Here is a 23,982-nt window from a genome sequence, read left to right as displayed (position 1 = left end):
TCCCCAGGGAAACGCACTCTCTCCCCAACCCATTTTCTCTCTGCCTCACCAGAGGGTTCAAAGGGGGCAGTAGGGCCCTAAGGAACTTCCCCACAGCTCACTGCTGGGCCTCGCTTGGAAGGGCTGGGGTGGGCTGCAGCGGTTGGCCCGGGCCATAATATGCTGTCCCTCCCACAGAGGCTGCCGTTGTAATCCCCACGTGGCCGAGCCTCCGAGGAAGAGGAGCTGCGCCCACAGCCGGTCCTTGATCCCACCCCGGGTCTTGGTTCCGGCTGCTTCGGGCGCAGGCGTGAGGCCCGGGTTGCGAAGAAATCCTGTTCCAGGCCAGACTTGGCGAGGGCAGGCCACCGGGCAGCCAGACCCGGGGCACGCGGCTTCGGGCAGGGTGCAAGTCCCCTGCAAGTTCTGAAATGGCGTGGCATGCAAGCTGTGCCCCTGGGAAGAGGCCTAGGGTGCTGCTGGCTCGGTGGACGACGTGGGGCAGGACCCAAGGCTTTCTGTAGAGGTCCAGCCAATGGGGGAATGCGACCCTGGCACCCAAGGCTTTGCCCAGAGTCGTGACAGACCTGGGCTCAGGCCATGCGGTCCCTGATATGAGCTGGCCTGGGGCGGTGCCCTATGGCTTCTGTTTGTCCCCTTTCCAGTCTTCCACCCCACTGCTGGAGCCCAGTCTGGAAGCCTGAGGAACTGGGCCTGGCTAGCCTCTAGGCAGATGTGCAGCCGTCCCTAAGCACCGCCTTGGGTTCCAGGAACTGCCGCTCGCTCGGCTCATGGGCAGGGACAGTGCTAGACTTCGTGTACAAACCTGTGTACCCCTCTATATATATGTTATATAGAATGTATATATGTTGGGAACATGCTCGCTTCTGTGTGTCGCTGCTGTGCGTCGTGTGCTCCACAGCACAGAGCCCTAACCTGGCCTTGGCCGGAGTAGGGGCTACAGTGATGCCCCTTCCTTGTGCAACCACCATCACCGCTGCCACCACCACGGCCAGTCCCCACCTGTCCGTTTGTGTTCTCAGCTCTGTCCACGCTTCAATAGGCCTGATGCAGCCCCCCCTTCCCTGCAACTTCCTGTACATATGACTGTAAAATGGTAAACGTGTGTATTATATCTGGCCTCGTTATATAGTGTATATATATGTATACATATACATATATATAATATATATGAAGACTGTAAATGTTAAGACAACTAGTGTTCTTATTAGTATATTGCTTCACACTGAAGATTGTGTGTATCGAGCTGTTTCTAAAAGATGTTTATTTTCCTTAAGAGTAAAAAAAAAAAACCAGTCATTGCATTCAGAAAAAAAAAAAGTCAATAAAGATACCACGATTGTTTTGGAAGTTTGAGGCCTGTGGATGCCGACCAGATTCCCTAGGGTTGGGAGTGGAGGGAAAGGGCCGGGGGACATAAACAGGGATCCCAGATTGTGCTCGTTGGTAGACCTGTGTGGTCTCAGACTTTGCCAGGTGTACAGAGCTGACCAGGGAATTGTGTGTGACGCTCCAGACATACAGGGAGACGGTAGCCTGGCCTTCAGATACTGGCTGCCCTCATCACCCTGGGACCTGGTGAGGGGCTGGGACAAAGAGACAACTGAGACCATCAAGGCCTCTCAAGGTTGATTGAGCTAAAGTGTAGCCGTGAGATCAGTGGGACAGCTAGGTCAGCATCAGACCACCCCAGGGCAGAAGCCAGAAAACACACCCTTAGAGCTTCCCAGAAGACAATCCAGGAAGGATGGCAGTCAGATGCTGCCAACATCTGTCTACCCAGATAAACAAAAATGAGGTTATAAATAATTTCACTTTTAATTTTCTGTACAAAATCTCTCGACCTAGGAAAATAAAGTTTGCAAAAGTCAAGTAGTCCATGAGCCTGCACAGGGGGCCGGCTCAGTCAGATCTATGCTATGTACAAGTCTGCCAGGAGGGGAGAGCCTTGGACAGAGTGGCCCTCTGCTAGGGTAAAGGTTTCTTTCCATAGGACAGGAAAAAGCCACTAACGTGCCTACAGAGCAAGAGGGTGGCACTGGGCCAGTACAGCCTCTGTAGTTTCTAGATCTGCCACTAGAGGTCGGCATGATCCTGATTGCTTGTCAGGCTCACCCTCTCTCAATGACCACAGCCAGTGACAAATGTCTTTAAGGGTCTCTAAGACTGGGGAAACCATCCAAGGTCTAGCTGGAAGTGACAGTGGTCCCGCCGCCCAGGCGCAGGAGCATCTGCTGGCAGTCGAGCAGCAGCCGGTGGTCACCAAGCTTCTCTACAGTGCGTGCGGCCTCAGCCAGCATGCTCACACGCTGTCCGGGGGCCGACAGGAAGGCAGGTGGCAGATAGCAGGAGGCCAGCAGCAAGGCCTCTGTGTGCTCCCGCCATGTGGGTCGAGGCTCCAGCTCAGCTGCAGCACCTGCACAGATGGGTCATGTCAGGGGAGCAAGGCTTAGGTCTGGCTAAGGCCAGGCCCCATGCAAAGGACAAGGTATCTGACCCATGCTGGGCACACAGGCTCAGCTTCCTATGACTATCTCACAAACTGTCACCCCCGCTGAGTTCCATAATGCAGCCCCCAGTATTCCTCATACCAGGCTAAGGCAGCACCCCCTCCCCTGCAAGTGTAAGCACAGCCACCTCCTCACCTCCTTTGCCACTGGAGCCCGCCCGCCTCCGCAGACTGCGGTCCAGGAGCTGGTGTGTCCGTGCAGGACTTGCCCCTGCCATCAGCCGAGCTGTGGCCTCGTGCAGAAACACCTGGGGAGTGGATAACAGCCAGTTTCAGACTTAGTGCCCACTTCTCCCCCGGCTTCCTGCCTCATGCCTCCCAGTGGGAGGTGAAACAATGGGACTTACCCTCCTCATAGCAGGCCGGAAGCTCTGTGCCAAGCGCCTCAGGCTGCTCAGGTCCTGTTGGAAACCGCGCAGCTCCAGCGCAGAAGCCTGGGGCCCGTTGCTGGCACTGTGAGCCACCTGGGCTGAGGCTGGTGATTGCTGACGCTGCCACAGGCTGGTGCGGGCCACAAGCAGCAGATCACACAGGAGCAGCTGCATGGCCTGGGGTGGCAGGCAAGGACACGTCACTGGCAGCTCCGGCCCACAGCACCAGGGGCTGCCTGGGCTCTGCTGCTGCGGCCCTGCCCCGGCCTCACATGTACAAGGCAACAGCAATTCACCATGGGTCTACCTTCTCTCCGCCACATGCCTGCAAGCCCTTGGACTTCCCAACAACGGCCCCCAAGAGAAGCCCTGCCAGTCTGCTCACCACACCTCCCTCCTGGTGGTGGGTGAATGGTGAGCCCATTCTCCCCAGGACTTTAGCCTTCTTCAAACACTAAGGTAAGCCCTTTCAGCACCATTTTGTATTAACTCCAGGAAAGACTAGGAATGGACAGCTGTGACCCTGGCCCAGCCAGGTATCCATCCTACCCCTCACCTTGTCAATGGAGCTGCCAGATGGTGTAGTGGCTAAGCTGTCCCGTAAGTACCCACTGGCCTTCTCACAGATGGCCAGGCTGGCTGGGCCCGATTCCACCTTTCTGTGGTCCAGCAGTGCCCGGGCAGCCTTGAAGGAGTACAGAGCTGCCCTGGGCAGGGGTCTCCTATTGGGGCCAGAGCAGAAACACATGGTAGGTTAACCCAGGCTACAGCCCCTCTCTGAGCCCTTCCACCCTGGTTCTAGTCTCTGGGGCAGAGAGTACACTGTCCGCCCCATATATATATATATATATATATATATATATATATATATATATATATATATATATTTAAGCAAAGTACTGAGAGCCCAAAACTGGGTGAGGAGGACCTGGCAGGGCACTCACTCAGTCTCCTGCAGCACTTGCGGCATGTGCTCCACTAGTGGGTACAGGCGCTCAGCTGCCTCTTCATCCCGCCGCAGCCAGTGGATCACCACTGCTGTCAGGGAGGCCCACCATTTGGCCACTGGGTCTGTGCCTACACAAGAGGGAAAGGTGCCTGACCCTCAGCCACACTGCATTGGGCCTGGCAGGAATCAGGATGGGGCTGGAACTCACCAGTGGTAGAAGCCATGCTGGAGCTGACAGAAAAGCTGCAGGCAGGAGCCCCGACAGCATCAGAACAGCTGTTCAGCAACTGCAGGTATCCAAGTGCGTCTGAAAACTCCCTGAGGCAGGAGAGAGCCGTCAGGACAGATAGCAGCAGTTCAGGGTTCTGAATGACACTGGCTTCCCCTAACTGCCCATTAGAGCATAGTCTGACCCTGTCACGGCTCACAGAGCAAAGAAAGAGCTAGAGAGGCTCTGAGGACACACACAGTCAGGCTACCTAACAGCCTGGACGAGGCTTGCCCAAACTCCCTGCTGGAGGTCTTGCTTGAGAGTAGTACAGAAAGCTCACCTGTCTCCATCAGCTGCTCCTGGGCTGGGCTGTGCGACACAGCTCAGTGCTCGCTCCAGGAGATGTTCGCAGAATAGCCGGGTCACCTGAGCCAGGGGATCGACTGTGGGTGGGGGCCAATGGAGCAGAGGTTAGATATCCTCTCCATAGTTCCCTTCCCACATCGGCGGGGGCCCCAACCCAGAGCACTTCCTAGTTCCAAGTCCTAAACGACATGTAGACATCGACAGGTAAGTACTTAGTCCTTGCCCTCCGAAGCCTGGGTACCCAGCCTCTGCCCTTGGAAGGAAAGTGGGCCGGCTGTGCCAGGGTCCCACACTGGAAAGGAGGTCTACTGAATCACATACCCACTGGCCCTGACCCTCCTCAGCACTCTTCCTGAGAGTCACCTCTCAAGTCCACCCACTGCCCACAGCCCCATGATGCTTCCTGCTTCTGAAGCCCAGCAAGCCTTCCCACAGCTCCAGCCGCATTCAGAGATGAGGGGACAATGCCGGGTGAGGCAGGAGCAGGCGTAAGAATGGAATGAGAGAGCACCTGGGTTCCCAGCCACGCTGTACAGGCTCTCCTGTGGGGCACCATGCACAGCCCAGTCCCCATCCACGAAGAAACGGTGGCCTACAGGGTGGCAGAGCCACTGCATGGCAAGAGGCACTGAACCACTCTGTGCCAGGCAGGCCTGGCGAGCACTACTCAGGAAGAAACGCTGTGGGGAAAGGAACAGGACTGTGACACTGGCTCCAAGCTCAAACCCAGCCCCCCACCTGCTAACCACTGATACATCTGGGTCAGTCCCTTGCCCTGGAAGGGACAGGTGAGAGGCTAAGACAAGCCCTCAGCCCTGTCCCCCAAGCCTACTTACTGTCAAAAAGTGCAAAGCTCTTGGGAGACTGGTCTTGACCCTCAGGGCAGCAGCCACATAGATCTCTGCCAGTGTTGCCATGGATACAGCATCTCCTGCACATTCGGCCAAGTTCAGGGCACTCAGTGCCAGGTTAGAAGCAGCAAGGTGCCCTCCTGTGTATTTCCCTGCAAACAGGCAAGAGTAAGGACAGGAGGTGATGGGGTGGGTAGGACCCAGCATACCTATGGCATGAGGACAAGTGATTGCATGGGCAGGACCCCAGCTCAGCTCCCACCCAGCATACCCATGGCATGCAGCTGATGCAGCTTATGGTAGACAAGTGCTGCATCTCGGGCACTGGCACGAGCATCCATCCTCAGCCCACAGTCTCTCCACAGGCCCCCAGCCTGGCCTGCCAGCCAGCGGCCCACCCAGAGACGCTGCAGCAGGTGGCGGATGAGGTTCCAAAGTAGGCTGCAGGCCAGGTCCAGGTTTGAGGTGGGCAGAGGCCGTCCCAAGGCCTGCAGGGCCAGCCACAGCTGCTGAGCAGCCTGGGCAAAGTCTCCCTGGAGAAAGGGTTGTCTCAGTAAAAAAGTAGCAACAGGGCATCTCCCTATCTGGGCCCCTGGAGTCAAGGGAGTTCTGAAGGTGAGGGTGGGGCAGAACAAAGTAAGGACAAAATAAAGGGAGTAGGTGGGGCACTTAGGGGGCCTGGGGGCCTATCCTATTCCCCTCCAGGGCCAATCTCTTACCCGGGCCAAGTCCAGGTCAGCTTGTTTGCGATGTCTCCAAAAGTGAACAGCTGGGCCACTGTGGGGCCGGGTCACAGGTTCCCCATAGACAAAGACAAGAGCCAAGCAGGCCAACACCAGTAGTCCATTGGCCAGCCAGACTAGGGGTGGCAGAAACCACTGGGTCCAGTTAGAGCCATCTATAGACAAAGGGAACGTCTGAGGGTCTAGCTCCTAGGACGCCCAAAGTCCCAAAGGTCTGTCCCAACAATGAGGCTGGCCTGACTGACCTCTGCTCTCGGCCTCCAGCATGCTGCGCCCAGAACTGTGATGCGCACCAGCAGCAGCAGAGGGACTGGGGATGCCCCAGCCAAACAGCGAGGCCAAGGGGTTGCAGGTCAGACACAGGAAGACCAGCGCACACAGGGCCAGGCGGGAGCGGTCCAGCATACCATGGCTGTGCAGCTGCTGGGCTTTCACCTGGCAGGAGGCAGGGAGGTGAGGGCAAAGCCCAGCTAACTCTAAGGACAAGGGCTCAAAGCGGGAAAGACTGCAGGGTGTCTGGGAGAGGGAAGAAACCCATGCCACCGAGTCCAACCTGGCTGTCATCGAAGGCTGGGCTGTCAGGCTCCGAGTCGCTGCCACCACTGCTGCTACCTCTGCTGCCAAAGGACAAGGGGCTACTCTGGGAGGGCGAGCCGGCATCTGAGGGTGGAGGGGTCAACGTCTCCACTTCTGATTTCACACCCTCCATGGCCACATCTGTGTTTCCTCCACTGCCACAAGCCGACACCAGGTCCTTCAGTGATTCTGCAGGCAGAAGGAACAGGGCTGGGGACGCCGAAGCCTCAAAACGTGGACAGTTCCGTTATGGTCAGAACAGGGGCCAGGCCACTGTAGGGTACAGCTGATGACCAGACCGGCCAGGAGTTAAAGGAGGGGCATGAGCAAGACTGGGCAAGGATAGGAAGACAGAACCAGTGTGGTGGCTTTAATGAAATGGCCCCCACAGAATCATGATGAAAGCTTGGACCCCCATTCCTGGAAGTGTTTGGGGAGTTAGGAGGCACCCTTTGTTGGAAGAGGTGTGTCACTGGGGGTGGACTTTTCAGTTTCAAAACTCCACACTATTCCCAACCAAATCTCCTTCTACCAAGTGGTTGTTGCAGCCTGTGAGCTCTCAGCTACTGCTCAGCGCCATGCCTGCCTGCCTGCTGCCGCTCCCTGTCATGGTGGTCAGGGCTTTGCCCTCTGAAACTGTAAGCTCAATAAACTCTTCTATACATTGGCTCGGTCATGGTGTCCTATGAGAGCCACAGAAAAGAACCTGAGGAGGGAGGGAGGCTGGGACTCACGGCTTCTGTGGGCAGCACTTCGCAGGGTCAGGTTCTCCTGCTTGAGCTTCTGGTTGCTCTGCTGTAAGAAGCGGATGTAGTCGATGGCCTTGCGCAAGACGGCAGATTTATTCAGCTGCAAGGAGAGGGAGGGGGAGGGCTCAGCCAGCCAGGCAGACTTGGCTACAGGTGCAGAAGTGGGCAGAGCTGCTTGGCATCACGGCTGCCCAGGACCTCAGCACTTCTCCTTCTGCCTAGAACGTTCCTGTGCTGGTGTCTCCTAACAGTGCCTACTCCTGAGGGCAGAGGAGCTGCCATGTGGAACCCACAGAGCAGTGCCGCCAGCACTGTCACTGTCCTGTCCCCCGCTCAGCTGACTTCCTGCAGCCCTTCACGGCAAGACCGTCCTGCACACCTGATTCCCATCTGCTTCCCTGCACATGGGAGCCGTTGGCACACGGACCCCTTCTTTATCCTATTCAGTCTCCACCACTCCCGCTAGGGTATCGGTTCCTCCAGGACAGAATTTTTGTACTTCATCACCATGACACCATCAATGCCCACAACAGTCCCTCCCTTTTTTTAACATTAATTTAATTTTATTTTATGTGCATTTGTGTGAAGGTGTCAGATCCCCTGGAACCATAGTTACAGACAGTTGTAAACAACCACGTGGATGTTGGGAATTGAACCCGAGTCCTCTGGAAGAGCAGTCAGTGCTCTTAACTCCTGAGCCATCTCTCTCTAGCTCTGAACAGCCCTTTCTTTATTCAGGATGCCCTTGATAAAATCTAACCAGGAAAATGCCCAGACCCAGACAAGTCGACGCATAAGACTGTGTGAGCAGGTCTGGCCTACGCCTACTTCCTGCTGACATGCCCTCCTCTTTCCTGCTCACCCTGGCCTGCGTCTTACAGGCCTCTGGTCATACCTTTGCCTCCGTGCCCACCACCAGGTCCTTCAGCTCCACAATCTTGTCATTGATAGAGGAACGGTAGCGCTTCTCAATGGCATTGTGGGCTGTGCGCTTCTCACCACGGCTCTGAGTTGAGCCCAGGGCCTTGCTGCCGGCTGCCAGTCGGTGGATGGGCAGTTTGTCTGTGTCCACAACCAGTGGTACCGTGGCCAGGATGGTCCCACCACTCACCAGGGTCTGTAGGGTCAGATGCATGTTGCCGGGTCACCAGGTGGACATATACATGTGTAGCCCCCTCTGGGTCTCCCTCTTGCCTTGGCCATCTACCTGCAAAGGGCCTGCCTGCACAGCTGTGCCAGCGGCCAGGGTGCTGATGCCAGCTGTCTTCATCGTGGGTCCTGCATCTGCTTTGACAGCTGTCAGCAGCAGTGAATCTGCCTTGATGAAGTGCGGCTGCAGCACAACCTGGGTGGGAGGGGCCTGGCCATGAGTGACATCCAAGCCGGGCCTCCCCCACTCCCCTACCTGGCCAGACCCACTTACTGGGACCTGCTGGATCTGTGAGGTCACAGTGGTTGTTCTGGGGGCTGTGGAGGCTGGCAGCGGCTGCTGGGAGGCTGAGCTCTGGACCTGGGTGTGTAAGGAGACGGGAGAGACTCCTGGTGCAGAGGCCAGTGACAGACTAGATGGTGGCTGTTGGGTATTTCCAGGAAGGGTTCCTGCAGAGACAAAGGCAAAGGCTGTGGCACAGGCTGCCTTGCCTGCTTTTACCCCATCTGGCCAGTATGTCTATGGGCTTCGTGTAACTACCCCTATGATTTCCTAGCAAGACAGGCCCTGTCAATATACTGCCTTCCAGCTGGGCAACGGGGGAGAACCACATGGGGCCCAGGACCACAGGATGAACACCTGACTGCTGAAGCCAAGATTCCTCCACTGAGAACACAGCCACTGCTCTTTCTCCATCTCCTCCCATCATCACATCAGTCCTTACCTGAGAAGCCTGAAGGAAGGCTAGAGTAGCCCAGCACAGGAGCAGGGCTGAGCTGCAGGGCTGGTGGAGGGAAGCTCGGCGGCAGGAGGGTCCCTGGTGATGGCTGTGCCGCTGGGGGCTGCAAGATGGTGAGTGGCACTGGCTCTTCTTTGATTCCAGGCCCAGGGGAGAAGGGGGGCACAGACGGGTATATCTTCAAGTCAGTGGTCGCAGACGGCAGAGAGGACAAAGATGCAGGTGTCACCTTGGGTTCCCCCAGGAAGGCTTCCAGAGAGGAGCCCAGAGAAGCAGAAGACAAGCTTTCAGGAGAGCTGGCACGGGGGCTGGTGGGCTCTGTGTCTCCTGCCCCGCCCCCTGCATATGGGGCGTCAAACAGGCCAGGGAAGTCAGTGTCTTGGTTGTTGATGAGCTGAAGCATGTCTAGGGAAGAAGAAGAAGCCATGAGTGACAGCAGGGTGTGCAGGCTAGCTCCTGAGCAAGGTATAGAGGCTAGCTCCTGAGCAGAACCTGCAATGCTCCTGACACAACCTTTTCTCAAGACACTGCGATGTGTGGAGTCATTCCTGATACAGCGTGTGTAGTGGATTGTGCTGAGCACAGCAGACAGGGCTGGTTGGTACCACTGGAGTTCTGACGTACTCATCTCTAGCCTGTGCCCGTGCTGTAGCTGGCTGAGACTGCCTTCTTCAAAGTTCTTGCCACATCCCAACACCACCTGACATCTGGTAACCTCCAGAGCCACAGCCACAGCGGGACCACATTTGTTTACTCGGTCATTCTCTTGCCCACTCCCTCGCTTGCTCTTGCCCACTCCCTCGCTTGCTCTTGCCCACTCCCTCGCTCGCTCCCTCGCTCGCTCGCTCACTCACTCACCCACCCACTCTCTCGCTCGCTCACTCACTCACCCACCCACTCTCTCGCTCACTCACTCACTCCCTTACTCGCTCACCCACTCTCTCGCTCACTCACTTACTCCTCACTCGCTCATTCAGTATCAAGTGCCCACACCAAGCAAAGCCTTCTTCCTAGTGCGGGTCTCCCTAGGACCTGGAATCAAAGAACAAAACCTTGCCTATGCCAGGCATAACAACACTATGGTCCCAACTACCAGAGAGGCTGTGCTTAAAAACCAAGTCCAGCTAGGTGGTGGTGGTGGTGTACAATTTTAACTCCAGCACTAGGGAGGCAGAGGCAGGAGGATCTCTGTGAGTTTGAGGCCAGCCTGGTCTACAGGGTGAGTTCCAGGCCAGCTAGGGCTACATAGTAAGACCTGTCTCAAAAAGAGGAAAAAAGGGGGCTGGAGATATGGCTCAGCTGTTAAGAGCACTGATTGCTCTTCCAGAGGACCAGGGTTCAATTCCCAGCACCCACATGGCAGCTCACAACTGTCTGAAAATGCAGTTCCAGGGGATCTGACACCTTCACACCAATGCACATAAAATAAAGTTAAATAAATCATTAAAAAAATTTTAAAAAGACGAAAAAAAACGCTAGCCTCCAGCTGAGGCAGAATTGCGAAACCTTACCTGAGGAGAAAGGGAACCTGAGAACCAAGAACTTTCCTGGGAATGTTGAAATGTCCTGTCTTGGTGGCCTTCCTTTTATTTCCCTGGGTTGGTGTCTTGTGTGTGTGCCACTGTGGAGCAGTGAATCACACGATAAACACATACTCCACCACTGAACTATGCCCGGCCTGGCCTAGTTTTTTGTTGTTGTTGTTATTATTTTATGCTTTTTTTATGTGAATATGTGTGTATATGTTCATATGTATGTGGACCCACACACACACACACGTAAATGGAGCCTGAGGGCAACCTGGAAAAACTCAGGAACGTAATCCACTACAAGCAAGCACCACCATACTTGGAGTTTGGGGGTCAAATTCAAGTCCTGATGCTGGCAAGGCAAGTGCTTTACCAAATGAGCCAAGCCCTGCCTGTACCATCTCTTGCCGAGGACAGTGGTAACCTTTAACCCCACCTTCATGGGACATCTGCTTCTCAGGGTCTCCATTCGTGCTTGTGCACGCACGTCTGTCTGCACTGCACGGCAGACTCCAAATGCTCACCAGAAGATGGTAAGTCCTTCGAGAAGCCTCTCCTGCCCTTTCTGCTCCCATATTGACTGGCTGGCTTGTTAAAAGAACACATGCCCCATCTAAGACCGAGATAGCCCTGTTCTGCCCCAATTGACCATTGATTTCTCAATCTATAAGACAAGGATATCCTCACACACTCAGGAGGTCCAGTTCTCAGCAGAGGAACAGGGCATCCCAGTCAGTAGGGCAGAGGGGACATAGAGCAAAGGAGCCCCACCTCCACTGCCCACTGCTGGGCTCTTCCTTTAAGGGTGCTTAGCAGGGTCCCCTGCACATAGAACTTGACAAAAGCTCAGACTACTGAGAATCTAGTGATGTCACCCAAGCCCTCAGTTATGGGGGAAAGAGGTGCAGAGAGACAGGATATAAGTTCCCACTCCTCTGGGAGTGCCCTGATATTCCCAAACAGGAACAGCAGACTAGGCAGCTATGGAGGAGGGTCATGTCCGGGAAGGGTCCTTATCCGTGTTGGACAGACAGTGGGGTGATTACGTCTATGCCAGCAGATTGGGTCTGGGCCAAGTAGCAGGCCCAATCTGAGGCCACCATATTGATGAGCCAGACTGAACCCACTTATGAGAGACAGATGCCCTATTCTACAAATGAAGGCATTGAGCCAGCCTAGTTATTGCTGAGTCCAAACCTACCTGACCACCACGCTGCCAGCACAGCCACTACTCCCGCTCAGACCACTGTTTCATCAGCTGCACTCACCTGCTCTAGAGGCAAAAGGCCACAGGCATGCAGGGAATACACAGTAGACTTCAAAACGCCCAACTTTTGTTCCAGCACCTTTCCTGTTCCACCAAAAAGCCAGGGACAAAGCTGCCACCACTAACCCATTCTTCAGCAGAGCACACTGAGGCTTGGAGAAGAACCAGCCACTGGTCAAGGAGCCAATCAGTGTGTCTGTGTGTTCTGGACACAAACCCAAGCCCTCCTTGCAGCCAAGTTGCCTCAGGACCCAGGTCTGGCCATTCAGGCTTTGGTTTCCTCTCTGTAAAAGCAAAGTGCTCTCTACCCTGGCTCCTTCCTCCTAAAAAGGACTGAGCCACACTCCCTGGCTTCACCCCAGCCACAGGCCCTCTTCCCCAGCTGGCAACTAGCACCCTGGCTGGCTCAGCCTGGGGCCCTCTCACCCACTCATAGAGGCCACTTTTTGGGTCAAAGGGCTCTATATCATTCATGAACACAACACTAGGGGCCCACAGTGCTCTCTCTTGAGCTGGATTCTGGGCCAATTGCCTCCTTTCACTGGGCCTCAGTTTCCTCCTCTGCAAAAAAGAAAGGATTAAGCCCTCTGGCAGCCCTGCTTAAGGCTTTGCCCAACAGAGCAGGAATCAACACTGCCTAATGACGCTGCTCAGGCAAGAAGCACGTCACTGCAGGGGAACTTCCCGTGGTGTGGACAGAGCAAAACGGTGGCAGGCTCAGCCTTCTGGATCCTCGTGGATTCTCTAGATTTATGCAGGTCATAAACAGTACTTTTAATCATAGGAACTTCCCACCTCTCAGCCCACTTACCATTTGCTAAATGGGGAAACTCGGGCCAAAAAAGACCTGACAGCTTGTTTGGCCCACCTTCAGCCTGGAGGGTCCAAAATGCCCAATTAGGACTACCAAACAGATCAGACTCCAGGGTTTCTTCCTCCGGACCCTGCCCAGAGGGCAAGCAGAGGATGTGGAGAAAGCTGTCCAAGTTGCAAAGTGCTGTTGTCTGTCCCTAAGCAGGGCAGCTAAACTAAGGCTGGACTGCCAACTCCCGACCCAAGGTGGTGGAGGACTGTCTCCTGTTAGAACACGGTACTGCGATCCGCTGCAGAGACCCTGGCAAAGGAAGAGTGCAGGGTCCTCCCCAAAGTACCTTCAAAAGTGCAATCCATGGCTCCGTTGTCCGCGCCCCGCCCCTAGGGCGTGCAGGCGCTGCCCCGCTGCGTCTGCACTGACTTCACCTGTCAGGCCCCGCCAGGCTTTAAAGCCCGCCAAGCGCCTCGGTGCCCCGCCCCTCGGGTGAGTGCACATGGCCAATCAGCAGCCGCGCCGCGCCCCATTAGTGCCCCGCCCATCCCCGACGGCGGCGGCTCGGGTTTCACCCGGCGCTTTGAATGGGGCCGAGGTTACTAGCGGGCGTCCGCCTTTAACCGCCTCTGCGCCAGCGCGCGCCGGGGTTACTTGCGGTCACTGACGTTCCAGACCCTGCGGCCCAGGCACCACCTCTGAGAAGTGCTTGGGTCCGGGATCCGGGCAGAGGCTGGCTCTGATCCCGGAAGCTCCTGTGTTCACACCGCTGGCTCACACACATCCAGAACGAGCCTGGACCACTTTGGCCTCAGTTTACCTACTCCTGGCCCCTCATCAAATGGCAGCAGCAAGGGACGACGTCGCTACAGTCTGAAGAAGGTCAAGGACTGCCTTTAGGTGGTGGCCGCTAGTGGTCCAGGGACTTTCAACTAGCAGGGCAACCCCAGGATAAGGACACTCATTTCAGGGAGGGAGCTGATGGTCCCAGACCTAGATCACTCATGAAACTGCCTTTCAGGAGTAAGCAAGAGAAATGCTACAGCAGATCACCCATCCAGCAAGTCCTGCCCTCAGCTCTGATGTCCACAGGCTAAGTCAGTGTCATCCCTGAAGGTCTCACAGCAGTCAACAAGTGATGCCTGACTCTCCTTTTCTCTGAAAAGGCCAAGAAGGGACCCAGTCTCTGGGACAGAAGGGAAAGGCAGGGGATAATGAAGGGGTGCCAAATCTGTCCCTGTCCCTTGCTGACAAAGGTAAAAGCTCTTATCCATGTGCAAACACACACACACAACACACACTGCCACCGCCACCACCACACCAACGCTGGCCAGCAGCCTAATGCCCAGCGTGCTCTGATACCCTAGTTGGCAGACCAGGTTCTCACGCAGCCCGAGGGGGCAAACCACCAAGTCTACTCATGGGTGTTAGCTAAGGGCTGGTGTCCCTGTGGTCCATCTTTCTTTTCAGGAGTCTTATCTAGAAAGCAGCCACGTGTTCCTCCATTCACCTGACCCTCTTTCTAGATCCTTCTACATCCTCATAGAAGGTTCCCGAGAAAACGCAAGTCTTTCACGGCACCGTTCTGCCCAGTCTGTGAGTGCTTGCACAGCTCCTGGCAAAGGCTCTGACCTCTGTCAACTTAAGAATGGGAAGAGTCCCAACACCTAAGCACACTTTGGGCTGAAGTCCAGGCATGAGGCCCCCAATGCTGACTCTAGTACAGTCCTTTCCTTCTGATTTCCGAGTCCTGAATACAGAAAGACTTGCAAGCGGAGCCTCACCTAGCAGACACTCAGTACAGGTGGTGTCAAGCCTCCCCGACCCCGGGCTCTGGCACCACCTGGACACTGAAGGAAGGAAGGAAAAGATATGGCTTGCTGTCCCCAAGAGTGCCGGCACTTCAGGAGGAGGGACAGGTGTGACCCAAGCAGAAGGGCCAGCGTGTGGGTGCAGAAGCTTTAGCTGAGCAGTGGACCAGGGGCAGGCCTGGCACCTGACGGCATGCCTATCCAACCCCTAGCCCCGCACTGGCCTGACCTCTACCTCACTCGGTTCTTGAGTCCAGTCTGCTAGCCCAGTTCTGTAGATGCTGGTGACCAAGGATGCTGGGGGAAATGGAAACTCAGAGCCAGCTGAGCACCCTCCTTGAGAACAAGCCTTGCTAAGGCTCTGCAGTCATGTTCCGAGGCCTTCTCTCCTTTTCTCCCTACTTGCTGTGCATCAGAGGCAAACCAGCCTCCACTCACACAGCCTCCAGTCCTCCTCCTGCCCCTCTCCAGGGGAGGCGATTCTTATAAAGCACCTACCCACTCAAAAAGGTCTCAGCAAAGGTAGTTCCCCTCACAGCCACTGGAACGGCTAGAACTGGGAAACCGGACAGCGAGCTGCCTGATCACCTGCAGTACTGAAGGCAACCCTAAGCACCTGACAGGTTTTTAACATTTTAAAAGGAACTAACAGGGCCACATAAAGCCGAGGCAGAGGCATCGGTTTGCACACCTGAAATATGTGTTCCGTGCTTTACCCTAGAAAGGACTAGGACTCACTAGGTAAAGTGGGTCTGGAAAGGGTACCTTGGCGACCAGACTGAGGGCCATCAAGGGATGCTAACACTGACTGGGCCATCAAGAGATGCTAACACTGGCTTCCCATGAACACACACAGGCTTCCAGTTCCCGTGCACGTTCTGAAGCAAATGGACAAGAGCGCCAGACTCAAGCCTCGTTGGATTCAGCTTCTCCCCCTCCTGCACCTTTCCAGGCCTCATCTCCCCTCCTCCCCTCTCAGGCCCTGACCCTATCTGACTCCAACAGGAAACCTGAAGTCCCAGCTGCCCCTCCCCAGCAGTATCTGAGGCCCATTCTAGGTGTCTGTGTGTGTCCGCCACTAGCCTGGCACTTGGGTTCAGCACTTCCATTCCACCGAAAGAAACCAGTTGCACACATGTGCATGGGGGGATGGGGGAGGTGAGAATACCATGACAAAAAGGCTGGCCCAGGGAAGACAGATGCTCAAGGATGCCTGAGGAGATGACACTTGAGAGCAGGCTGAACACACAGGGCCACTAGGAAGTTCTCCGACCAGAGCAAAGGCAAACTCAAAGACCCCAAGATACTGCAAGCCAGCTGTGAGGGCAGAAACAGAAACCAGTGGCTGCTGGTAGGGCTGGGGTAGGTTGGGATTTCAATGTAGGTTGGTCTGGCTGAACTAAATACATGCACCTATAGGATTTGCAGACTATCCCATGCCACGAAAGACTGCTTGAAATGAGAAGTGGCATGGCCTGCTGGGGAGGACATGGGACAGCACCCCTGCCTGGTGGAGCTTGCGGGCTAGAGGATGGGGCTGTGGCCCATTGTTCCTCCAGGCATGCAGCCTGCCCTGTTGCTCCCAAAGGCCCTTATTCCTCAGAACTCCCTGGCAGGCACTCTGGTCCTTGGCTGTCATAGGGGTTCCAGGGCACAGGGGCATAGATTGCCCTTTGTGCAAGCAAAGGCCCTGCTCCAGGGAGTAAGAGAACGTGGCTCTTCCTGGAAGGGGACCGGGCACATAGAGGGGGTGAAACAGCTACCCTTGAGCTCAGGACCTCTCCCCAGTGAGGTCCAAGTCTCTGACTCAATTCTGCTGACCCACAAGCCTACTCCGTCACTAGCCAGTTACGGTGTGAGGCAAACCCTGGGCCAACCAGCCTTTAGCACCATTGCATACACAGAGGGGCGACACAGGAGTTGCCTGCACCAGGTAGGTCTCAGCGGGGGCCTGCACTCATATGGAACTCCCACCTTACTCAGCAAGCAGTATACAGAGGGGCTGGGGAGATGGCTCAGAAAAGTGCCTGTGTAAGCATGAGGACCTGAGTTCAAATCCCAGCATCCACACCAAAAGGCAAGTATGGGGAGAAGCAGGGAGACAGAGAGAGAACCGGGTGTGCCAGCTAATACTATAATCCCAGGGCTGAAGAGATAAAAAAAGGAGGATCTTGCTGGTGAAACAGTCTGCCTGGTTAATCTGTGAGCTGCAGGTTTAGTAGAAAATGTTGCCTTTAAAAATGATGTGGAAGGGCTGGAGAGATGGCTCAGCGGTGGAGAGCACTTGTTCTTGCGGAGGACCTGGGTTCAGTTCCCAGCAAGCACATGGTGGCTCCAACCACCCATAACTCCAGCTCCAGGGGTCTGGCGCCTTCTTCTCTTGCACACAGTGCACATACATGCATATGATGCATATGTAGCCAAATGAATCTAAAAAATGTTTAAAATATGTTTTTTAAATCATGTGGAGAAGCGAAGACATTAAACATTGACCTCTGACCTCTATACATCTTCATACACATCTGTGTACCTACACACACAAACACCCATACACAGATACATACGAAAAAGACCTGGACACAGTGGGACCTGTGGTGGAGCCCATGAAGACTGGCACCACACTCCAGCCACGCCCCCCCACCCCCACCAGTCTTTAGCTTTCAGAATGCCGCTCACTCTCCTTGCCTGTTTCCTGGTCCGTCCGTCTTAGCATTTTTATTGCTGTGAAGAGACACCATGACCATGGCAACGCTTATAACAAAAGCATTTAACTGATGGGGTGGCTTAGTTTCAGAGGTTTAGTCCATTATCACCACGGCAGAGAGCGCGGCGGCTGGGAGTGTGCAGGGTGCAGGCAGAATCGTGCTGGAGCTGAGAGCCCTACATCTGGATAGACAGGCAACAGGAAGTGATCTGTCTCACTGGGCATAGCTTGAGCAGTTATGAGACTTCAAACCTTCAAACCACCAGGGTTCCACCATCAATAGCATCCTGCTTTAACCCAGGCTGACCCTGCCAACAACGTCCTTCTTACTCTCAATGTGTCCACGTGGGAAACGCCTATTGTCTCCTCAGAACCTGCTCTGGTATTAACCCCGACTCTCACTCCACACACCAACTCTCAGCACACTTTCCCTCTGCAGAGGAGACTGAATGCAGGCTCTCCCACTGCCCTAGGTGAGGACAACCTCAGCAGGCTCCTGTCTCAAATAGCCAGGCAGGACCCAAACCACAAGGATGACCTTGAAATCTGTTTTGTTTTGTTTTGAAGAAACGGTTTCTCTGTGTAGCCCTGGCTGTCCTGAAACTAGCTCTATAGAGCAGGCTGGCCTCAAACTCACAGAGATCTGCCTGCCTCTGCTTCCTGAGTGCTAGGATAACATATATGTGCCACCATGCAGGCAGTTTCCACTGTCCCTTAGGATACTATATGTCCGGATCACCAAGGGTTACCCTGGAGCTGTGGGTCTGATATGTGGCCCTGATGTGACTAGGGGCACAGCAAATTAATAAGATACTAGCTAGCAGTTAGCGAGAGCTGGGGGCCCAGCCCAATGCAGTGGCGGCTGTTCCCAGGCTGACTAGCAAAGCCGTGCCTTTCTTCACCTAAGTCCACATAATCCTCTCTTCAGGGCTGTTAGCCTGCACGCACGGGAGCGCACAGGAGCGGCATGCCACCGCAGCACGGGCAGGTGAGGGTGACTCTGACAGCATTGCCAGCATGGGTTTCTCCACTTCTGTGCACTTGCAGCTGCTTAACAGGGCCAGAACCGTACCCTGGGAGCTTCCAGGAACCAGTGCCTCTGCTCCCCAGACTTCCTCGCCTCAGTACAGGAAGCTGCATCTGTGAAGGAGACCAAACTGCAGGCTCTGGCCCTGCTCTCCCTCAGGTGGGGCAACCTCAGCAGGCTCTTCCACCATCTCTTTAGGGTGTCTCTAAGGGTATGGGACTTACATCACAAAAGGATGGGCAGTGGGCTGGGAGTAAGCCGCCCTGATGCACACAGAGAGAGAGGCCAGGACACTGCTGTGGCCGAGGTTCTTCTAACCTTAGGAGATTCCAAGGATGGGGCTTGCTCTTCCAAGCAGGGTGGGAGCCCCTTTCTGGCCTGTCTCTCATGCAAAAAGACAGAACCATTACACAGTCCACACTTGGAACTGGGAACCACAGCCTGGAATGTTCTGGAAATTTCCTGTGCAGGCTCCTTGATAGTCACAGCTAACATTTGCTGAGCCAAATACAACAGGTTCAAGTGCGGGGTCCATGTTCTAAACAGTGTGAGAATAGCCCTGTGGCATCGTCAGAATCCCTACCAGCTTCTGACAAGCTCAGCTGGGCTCACAGAACCAGGTTCTAGTCTTATATCTATACAATGAGAAGAACCAAAATGTCAGAGGTCAGGCCACTTGTCCAAGGTCTCTCAGGAGGGCTAGATGGGAAAACCCTTGGGTTCCAGCCTTCCAGCTGTACAGAGCTTGTTTGCTGGAACCTGGTTTGGGCAGCCTGATGCCAGGCTTCCTGGGAAATGGCTTGGGTGGAGGCAGAGCGGCTGCTGCTTGGGAAAAATGATCTTGGATAGACCTCCAGCCCTGCTTCAACCCCCCAAAACTCCAGATGGCAGGGACACCTGGGGATGGACCTGAGGTCCCCCTCTCTAACCGGGAGGGAGGCCCCACCTCCACTTGCTGTGTGGCTCCAATCAAGTCTCCAAGGTCCAAGTGGACTCAGGCTGGGGTGCAGCCCTGAAAAATAAATTAGCCAACTAAAATTAAAATTTAAAAGGCATCGCCTCAAGCACGTAGCCAACGAGAGACAGCCATTGTCCAGCCAGTAAAGTACCTAACCTAGGCCACAGTCACAGTCAGGTGGTCTAGGTCCTAGGCTCCACCTGGTAGTGACCCCAACCAGGAAGTGAGTCGGGTCACTGTGGGAAGCTGTGTCCAGCTCAGTGACACAGCGCAAGAGGTAAAGTCCAGCCACCCTTCTCCAGGGACCCACTCCCAGCACCCTCCTCTGGTTCCCTAATGGGCCTTCAGAGACACTGCACTGCCACCTCCCCCAGGGAACTCCCAACACTGTAGTTCAGCAAGAAGGGGCACTCTTCTGTCTGGGCTGGTTTTTTATGTCAACTTGACACAAGCTAGAGTTCATCTGAGAAGAGGGAGCCTCAATTGAGAAAATGCCTCCATAAAATTGGACTGTAGATAAGCAAGTAGGGCATTTTTCTCTTTCTTTCCTTTTTCTTTTCTGTTTTTTTGTTGTTTGTTTGTTTGTTTTGTTTTTTGAAAGAGGGTTTTTCTGTGTAGCCCTAGCTGTCCTGGAACTCACCGCGTAGAACAGGCTGACCTCAAACAAAGAGATTCACCTGCCTCTTGAGTGCTTTTGTTCTGTTTGCTTGTTTGTATTTTCTTAATTAGTAATTGATGAGGGAGGGTCCAGCCCATTGTGGGTGGGGCCACCCCTGGTTGTGCTGGGTTCTATAATAAAGCAGGCTGAGCAAGTTATAGGGAGCAAGCCAGTAAGCAGCACCCCTTCATGGCCTCTGCATCAGCTCCTGCCTCCAGGTTCCTGCCCTATTTGAGCTCCTGCCCTGACTTCCTTCAGTGATGGACGACAATGTAGAAGTGTAAGCCAAATGAACCCTTTCCTCCCCCAAGCTGTTTTTGGTCATGATGTTTGTTATAGCAATGATAACCCTAACTAAGACACCTCCCTTGGGCTGTACCTAAGAGGGGGGTTCTGGGTGGGTAGACACTGTTGAAGGAGGGGCATCTTGGCAAGGTCTTAAATGCCGCGCTGAGACAAGGGTACTTTATTTTGGGAGCACTGGGGATTTGTGGAGGGTTGCCAACCTACAGGGAATTCCACAGCAGGAACCGGTCAGTGACCACCCAGATGCTTGTGCTTGGTGGGACCAAGACAGAAGACATCCCACGGGAGGAGTATGGGTGGCAGAGTGCCTACAGAAAGCTTGTCCCATAGTCAGTGCAACAAACCAAACCAAAAAGCAGTGACAGCTAGGTCTATGAAACCAGCAATGTGGCTGTTAACACTCTCTCTGGTAGGAGGAGGAAGCTTACAGGACCCATACCTGAGATTCCTTTTTCATTTTTAACTATTTACTTATTTGTATTTTATGTACATCAGTGTTTTGCCTGTACGTACGTCTGTATGAGGGTGTCAGAGCCCCTGGAACAGAAGTTACAGACAGTTGTGAGCTGCTATATTGGTTCTGGGAATTGAACCCAGGTCCTGTGGAAGAGCAATCAGTGTTCTTAACCGCTGAGCCATCTCTCCAGCCCCCTTACCCGAGAGTCTACCTACTACACCATCTTGCCATCCACCTGCATGAGATCTTGGGAGACCAGAGTATACAAGAGGTGGAAGTTTACCTGACAGGGTGGGGACGGGGGTGTGGCTACAGACAACTTTCTAAAGGTCGTCACTCTGCTGGAGTGGGACCTGGCAGTGACACAGCTTTAGGATTCTGCAGGATCCTATTGCTCCTCACCCACACCAACTGTGGAGGTTTGAATAGGGCTGGCCCCACAGGCTCACAAATGGGAATGCATGGTCATCAGGCATGGCAGGCACTACTTGAGAGGGATTAGGAGGTGTGGCCTTGGAATAGGTGTGGCCTTGTTAGAGGAGGTATGTTGCCAGGGGTAGGGCGTGGGGGAGTAGGGAGTGGGCTTTGGGGTTTCAAAAGCTCAAGCCAAGCCCCGTGTCTCTCCTTTTCTGCCTGCGGATCTAGATGCAGAACTCTCAGCTCTTTCTCCAGTACCACGTCTGCCTATATGCTGCCATGCATTCCTGCCACAATAATGGACTAAACCTCTGAAACTGTAACCAGCCCCAATAAAATGCTTTCTTTCCTTCCTAAGAATTGCTGTGGTCACAGCGGCGTCTCTTCACAGTAATGGAAACACTAAGACACCAATAAACTCACTGGTTCATGACGCTGGGCTTTGATGGAATTAGTTTCTTCAGTGGTCACAGTGCCCTATCAGGTGCATGGCCACTGCTCCCTAGAGAGAGTCACCCAATACCGGAACACAGACAGATACAGTATAAGACCAGCACAGGAAAGGGACCAGAACTCAGGAGAGCTTCTCAGTAAGCTGCACTGGACTTCCGCTATACCCAACAGACAGACCAGCTATTTGGGGAGGTGGCTCCCCAGGGTTCCTAGAGTAAGTAGCCAGTCTCAGCCAGAACTATGTCTATTTGCCTCCTCTGTCCCCAGTGCTCAGTGCCACCAGCCTCCCAGTTGCCCCCATCACAGGCCCCTCTCCCCGCTAGGGACAAGGAGGAGACAGCTCACCGAGAGCTTCTCTGAGGTCACAGCCAGCAGCAGGACTTGATGCTCTGAGCATGGCATCACCCTCAGAAATAAAGACCACAAGCAGGTGATGGGCAGCGGGGCTCCAGGCCTTGGCTGACTCTCCCTGCCACTTCCCAGTCTCACGACCAATGTCGCTCTGGGCTGAGGGAGACAGCTGCAAGGCTAACCTCTTAATCCAGCCTTGGGAGCCAAGCGTCCAGGCTCTAGAGCTAACAGCCTGAGTCTGAGTTCTGGCTCTGCTTTGCTCTGGCTGCGTGATCTTGGACAAGTCATTTACCCTGTTTTTCAGTCTCTCATCTTTGAGATGAAGAGATGTTTCCCAGTTGAATTGTCAGAAGGGTTCGCTGAGATCCTCAACAGAGTGCCTGCCACACACCGGGTGCTCAGTGTCTGCTGTCCGCGCTATGATGGCCCACCCCCATGCTGAAGAGGGGCTTTCGAACAACCTAAACACAACACTCTCCTTTTCCTGCCCCCCCCCCATTGTCCATGCTTGGAACTCGGGTCTGCCCAGAGATCTTTTTTTTTTTTTTAAAACACCTTGGCACCGGGTGTGCACACCTTTATTTATTTTTTTAAGTTTTATTTTATGGTTAAGATTTATTTATTATGTATATAGTCTGCATCTGAAGAGGGCACCAGATCTCATTAGGGATGGCTGTGAGCCGTCATGTGGTTGCTGGGAATTGAACTCAGCAACTCTGGAAGAGCAGCCAGTGCTCTTAACCTCTGAGCCACCTCTCCAGCCCCTGCCCAGATATCTTTTAACCTTCATTGCTCTTGGGTGACCCAACCTTCTATCCCCCAAGCCACCATTCTCTGGCCTCAGCTACAAGCCTACTAGACACGCTGACAGCCCATGTGGGTCTGGGAGTGGTTTTCCCAGAGGCTTGCCTCTGGAACTCAATGAGGATCGAGGTACAGCACATCCAAGGTTGTGGAGCACACACAACAGCCTAGGTGGCTATCAACAGAGCACAGAGTGGGAGGGGGCTAAATGAGGGCACAATCTACTGCAATCCCAGGGCCCCATTGTAGTTTATAGATAACACACATTCATGGTTGTCTGGGGTAGAGATGGGTGTGGAGCCCTCAAACAGGCGAGAGAGACGCAGTGTTTTGAGACGGCTGACAAGCCACCAGAGATCACTGAATGGTCCACTAATGCGGACTACAAGGTTTGTTGTTAGTTTTTTTCTCCCCTCCCCTTACACCCACCCCAGTGGGTGGTGGCTGTTGAAGTTAGAGATGAACCAAGCTGAGTAAGTTCAAGCGGTGTTTTAAAGGCATTAAGTGGCCTGGGGTGTGGCTCAGTGTAGAAAGCCTGTTAATATGTTTTCGGTCCTGGGTTACTGCCCCAGAATCGCAAATCTAAAAAATATATCAGAGAGCAGCTGCTCTGTCAACTTTCCCTGTCTCACCCCCACTAACTTCTCAAAGTTAGGTCTCGCCTTACCTTGCCCTCCGCCTAGAAAATACCTTTCCTTGTTGGTGCCGGGGCTGCCCCTCAGCTCTAGCGCACCTAAGGAGACCTCCCTGACCTCTATCCAAAGTTGCCAGATGCTTGCACGCCAAGGTGCTTGTAAACATCCATTCGTGGGCTTCCTTGGGGATTTTCGTGCACCCAAGAAATGAGAAAACCCAGGTCGGCCTGTGAACTGTACACAGGACGCAGCCTGACATTTAGAGGATGTTCAGCGTGTCCAGAAACCAAGCCCACCGCAGCCTGGAGAGTTAACCCTAGATCTGAGGCGCCCAACTGTGCAGTGCGCACGCGCAGAAGCTCCCGGCCAAGTGACCTCCCAGGACGTGCGACCCCACACAGGCCGCGCAGGAGCCCCGGGCCACGCACCTTCGATGTCGGTCAGCAGCGCCGCGTCCAGTTCGCACGGTTCGGCCAGCGCCTGTTCCAGAGCCGCCTCGCCGAAAGGCAGCTCGTCCATGGCGCCGGCACCCGCCAGGCTTCGCAGGAGGCCCGCGTTCACGAAAAGTTCCTCGGAAACTAGGGTC

The 23,982-nt window shown here is 54.5% G+C and overlaps 2 protein-coding genes across 10 annotated transcripts in view; one reads left to right on the top strand and one right to left on the bottom strand.

Annotated features, from left to right (window-relative positions):
* The window catches only part of Rai1 (retinoic acid induced 1), a 99,665-nt gene extending 98,315 nt beyond the window's left edge, over positions 1-1,350 (top strand). For all 8 annotated transcript variants that reach the window (XM_075992340.1, XM_075992335.1, XM_075992337.1 and 5 more), the window contains one exon: positions 178-1,350. In XM_075992340.1, the coding sequence (XP_075848455.1) occupies positions 178-192 (15 nt within the window). In that variant the 3' untranslated portion in view covers positions 193-1,350. The remainder of the gene's footprint in view (positions 1-177) is intronic.
* Positions 1,248-23,982, bottom strand: Srebf1 (sterol regulatory element binding transcription factor 1). 2 transcript variants are annotated; one of them, XM_075992344.1, is made up of 19 exons: positions 23,825-23,982; positions 9,200-9,619; positions 8,749-8,924; positions 8,533-8,670; positions 8,221-8,442; positions 7,311-7,425; positions 6,554-6,765; positions 6,246-6,435; positions 5,977-6,155; positions 5,529-5,790; positions 5,243-5,409; positions 4,918-5,086; positions 4,381-4,483; positions 4,038-4,147; positions 3,825-3,957; positions 3,437-3,602; positions 2,857-3,057; positions 2,646-2,757; positions 1,248-2,416 (listed from the first exon to the last, which is right to left on the bottom strand). In XM_075992344.1, the coding sequence occupies exons 1-19, from the start codon at positions 23,913-23,915 to the stop codon at positions 2,187-2,189; spliced, it is 3,396 nt and encodes a 1,131-aa protein (XP_075848459.1). In that variant the 5' UTR covers positions 23,916-23,982; the 3' UTR covers positions 1,248-2,186. The 2 variants fall into 2 exon arrangements, with proteins under 2 accessions (XP_075848459.1, XP_075848460.1); XM_075992345.1 differs by lacking the exon at positions 23,825-23,982 and adding an exon at positions 13,162-13,258.

Source organism: Microtus pennsylvanicus, chromosome 11 (genome assembly GCF_037038515.1).
Source record: "Microtus pennsylvanicus isolate mMicPen1 chromosome 11, mMicPen1.hap1, whole genome shotgun sequence".
NCBI classification, from domain to species: domain Eukaryota; kingdom Metazoa; phylum Chordata; class Mammalia; order Rodentia; family Cricetidae; genus Microtus; species Microtus pennsylvanicus.
This window is presented reverse-complemented; position numbering and strand designations above follow the sequence as displayed.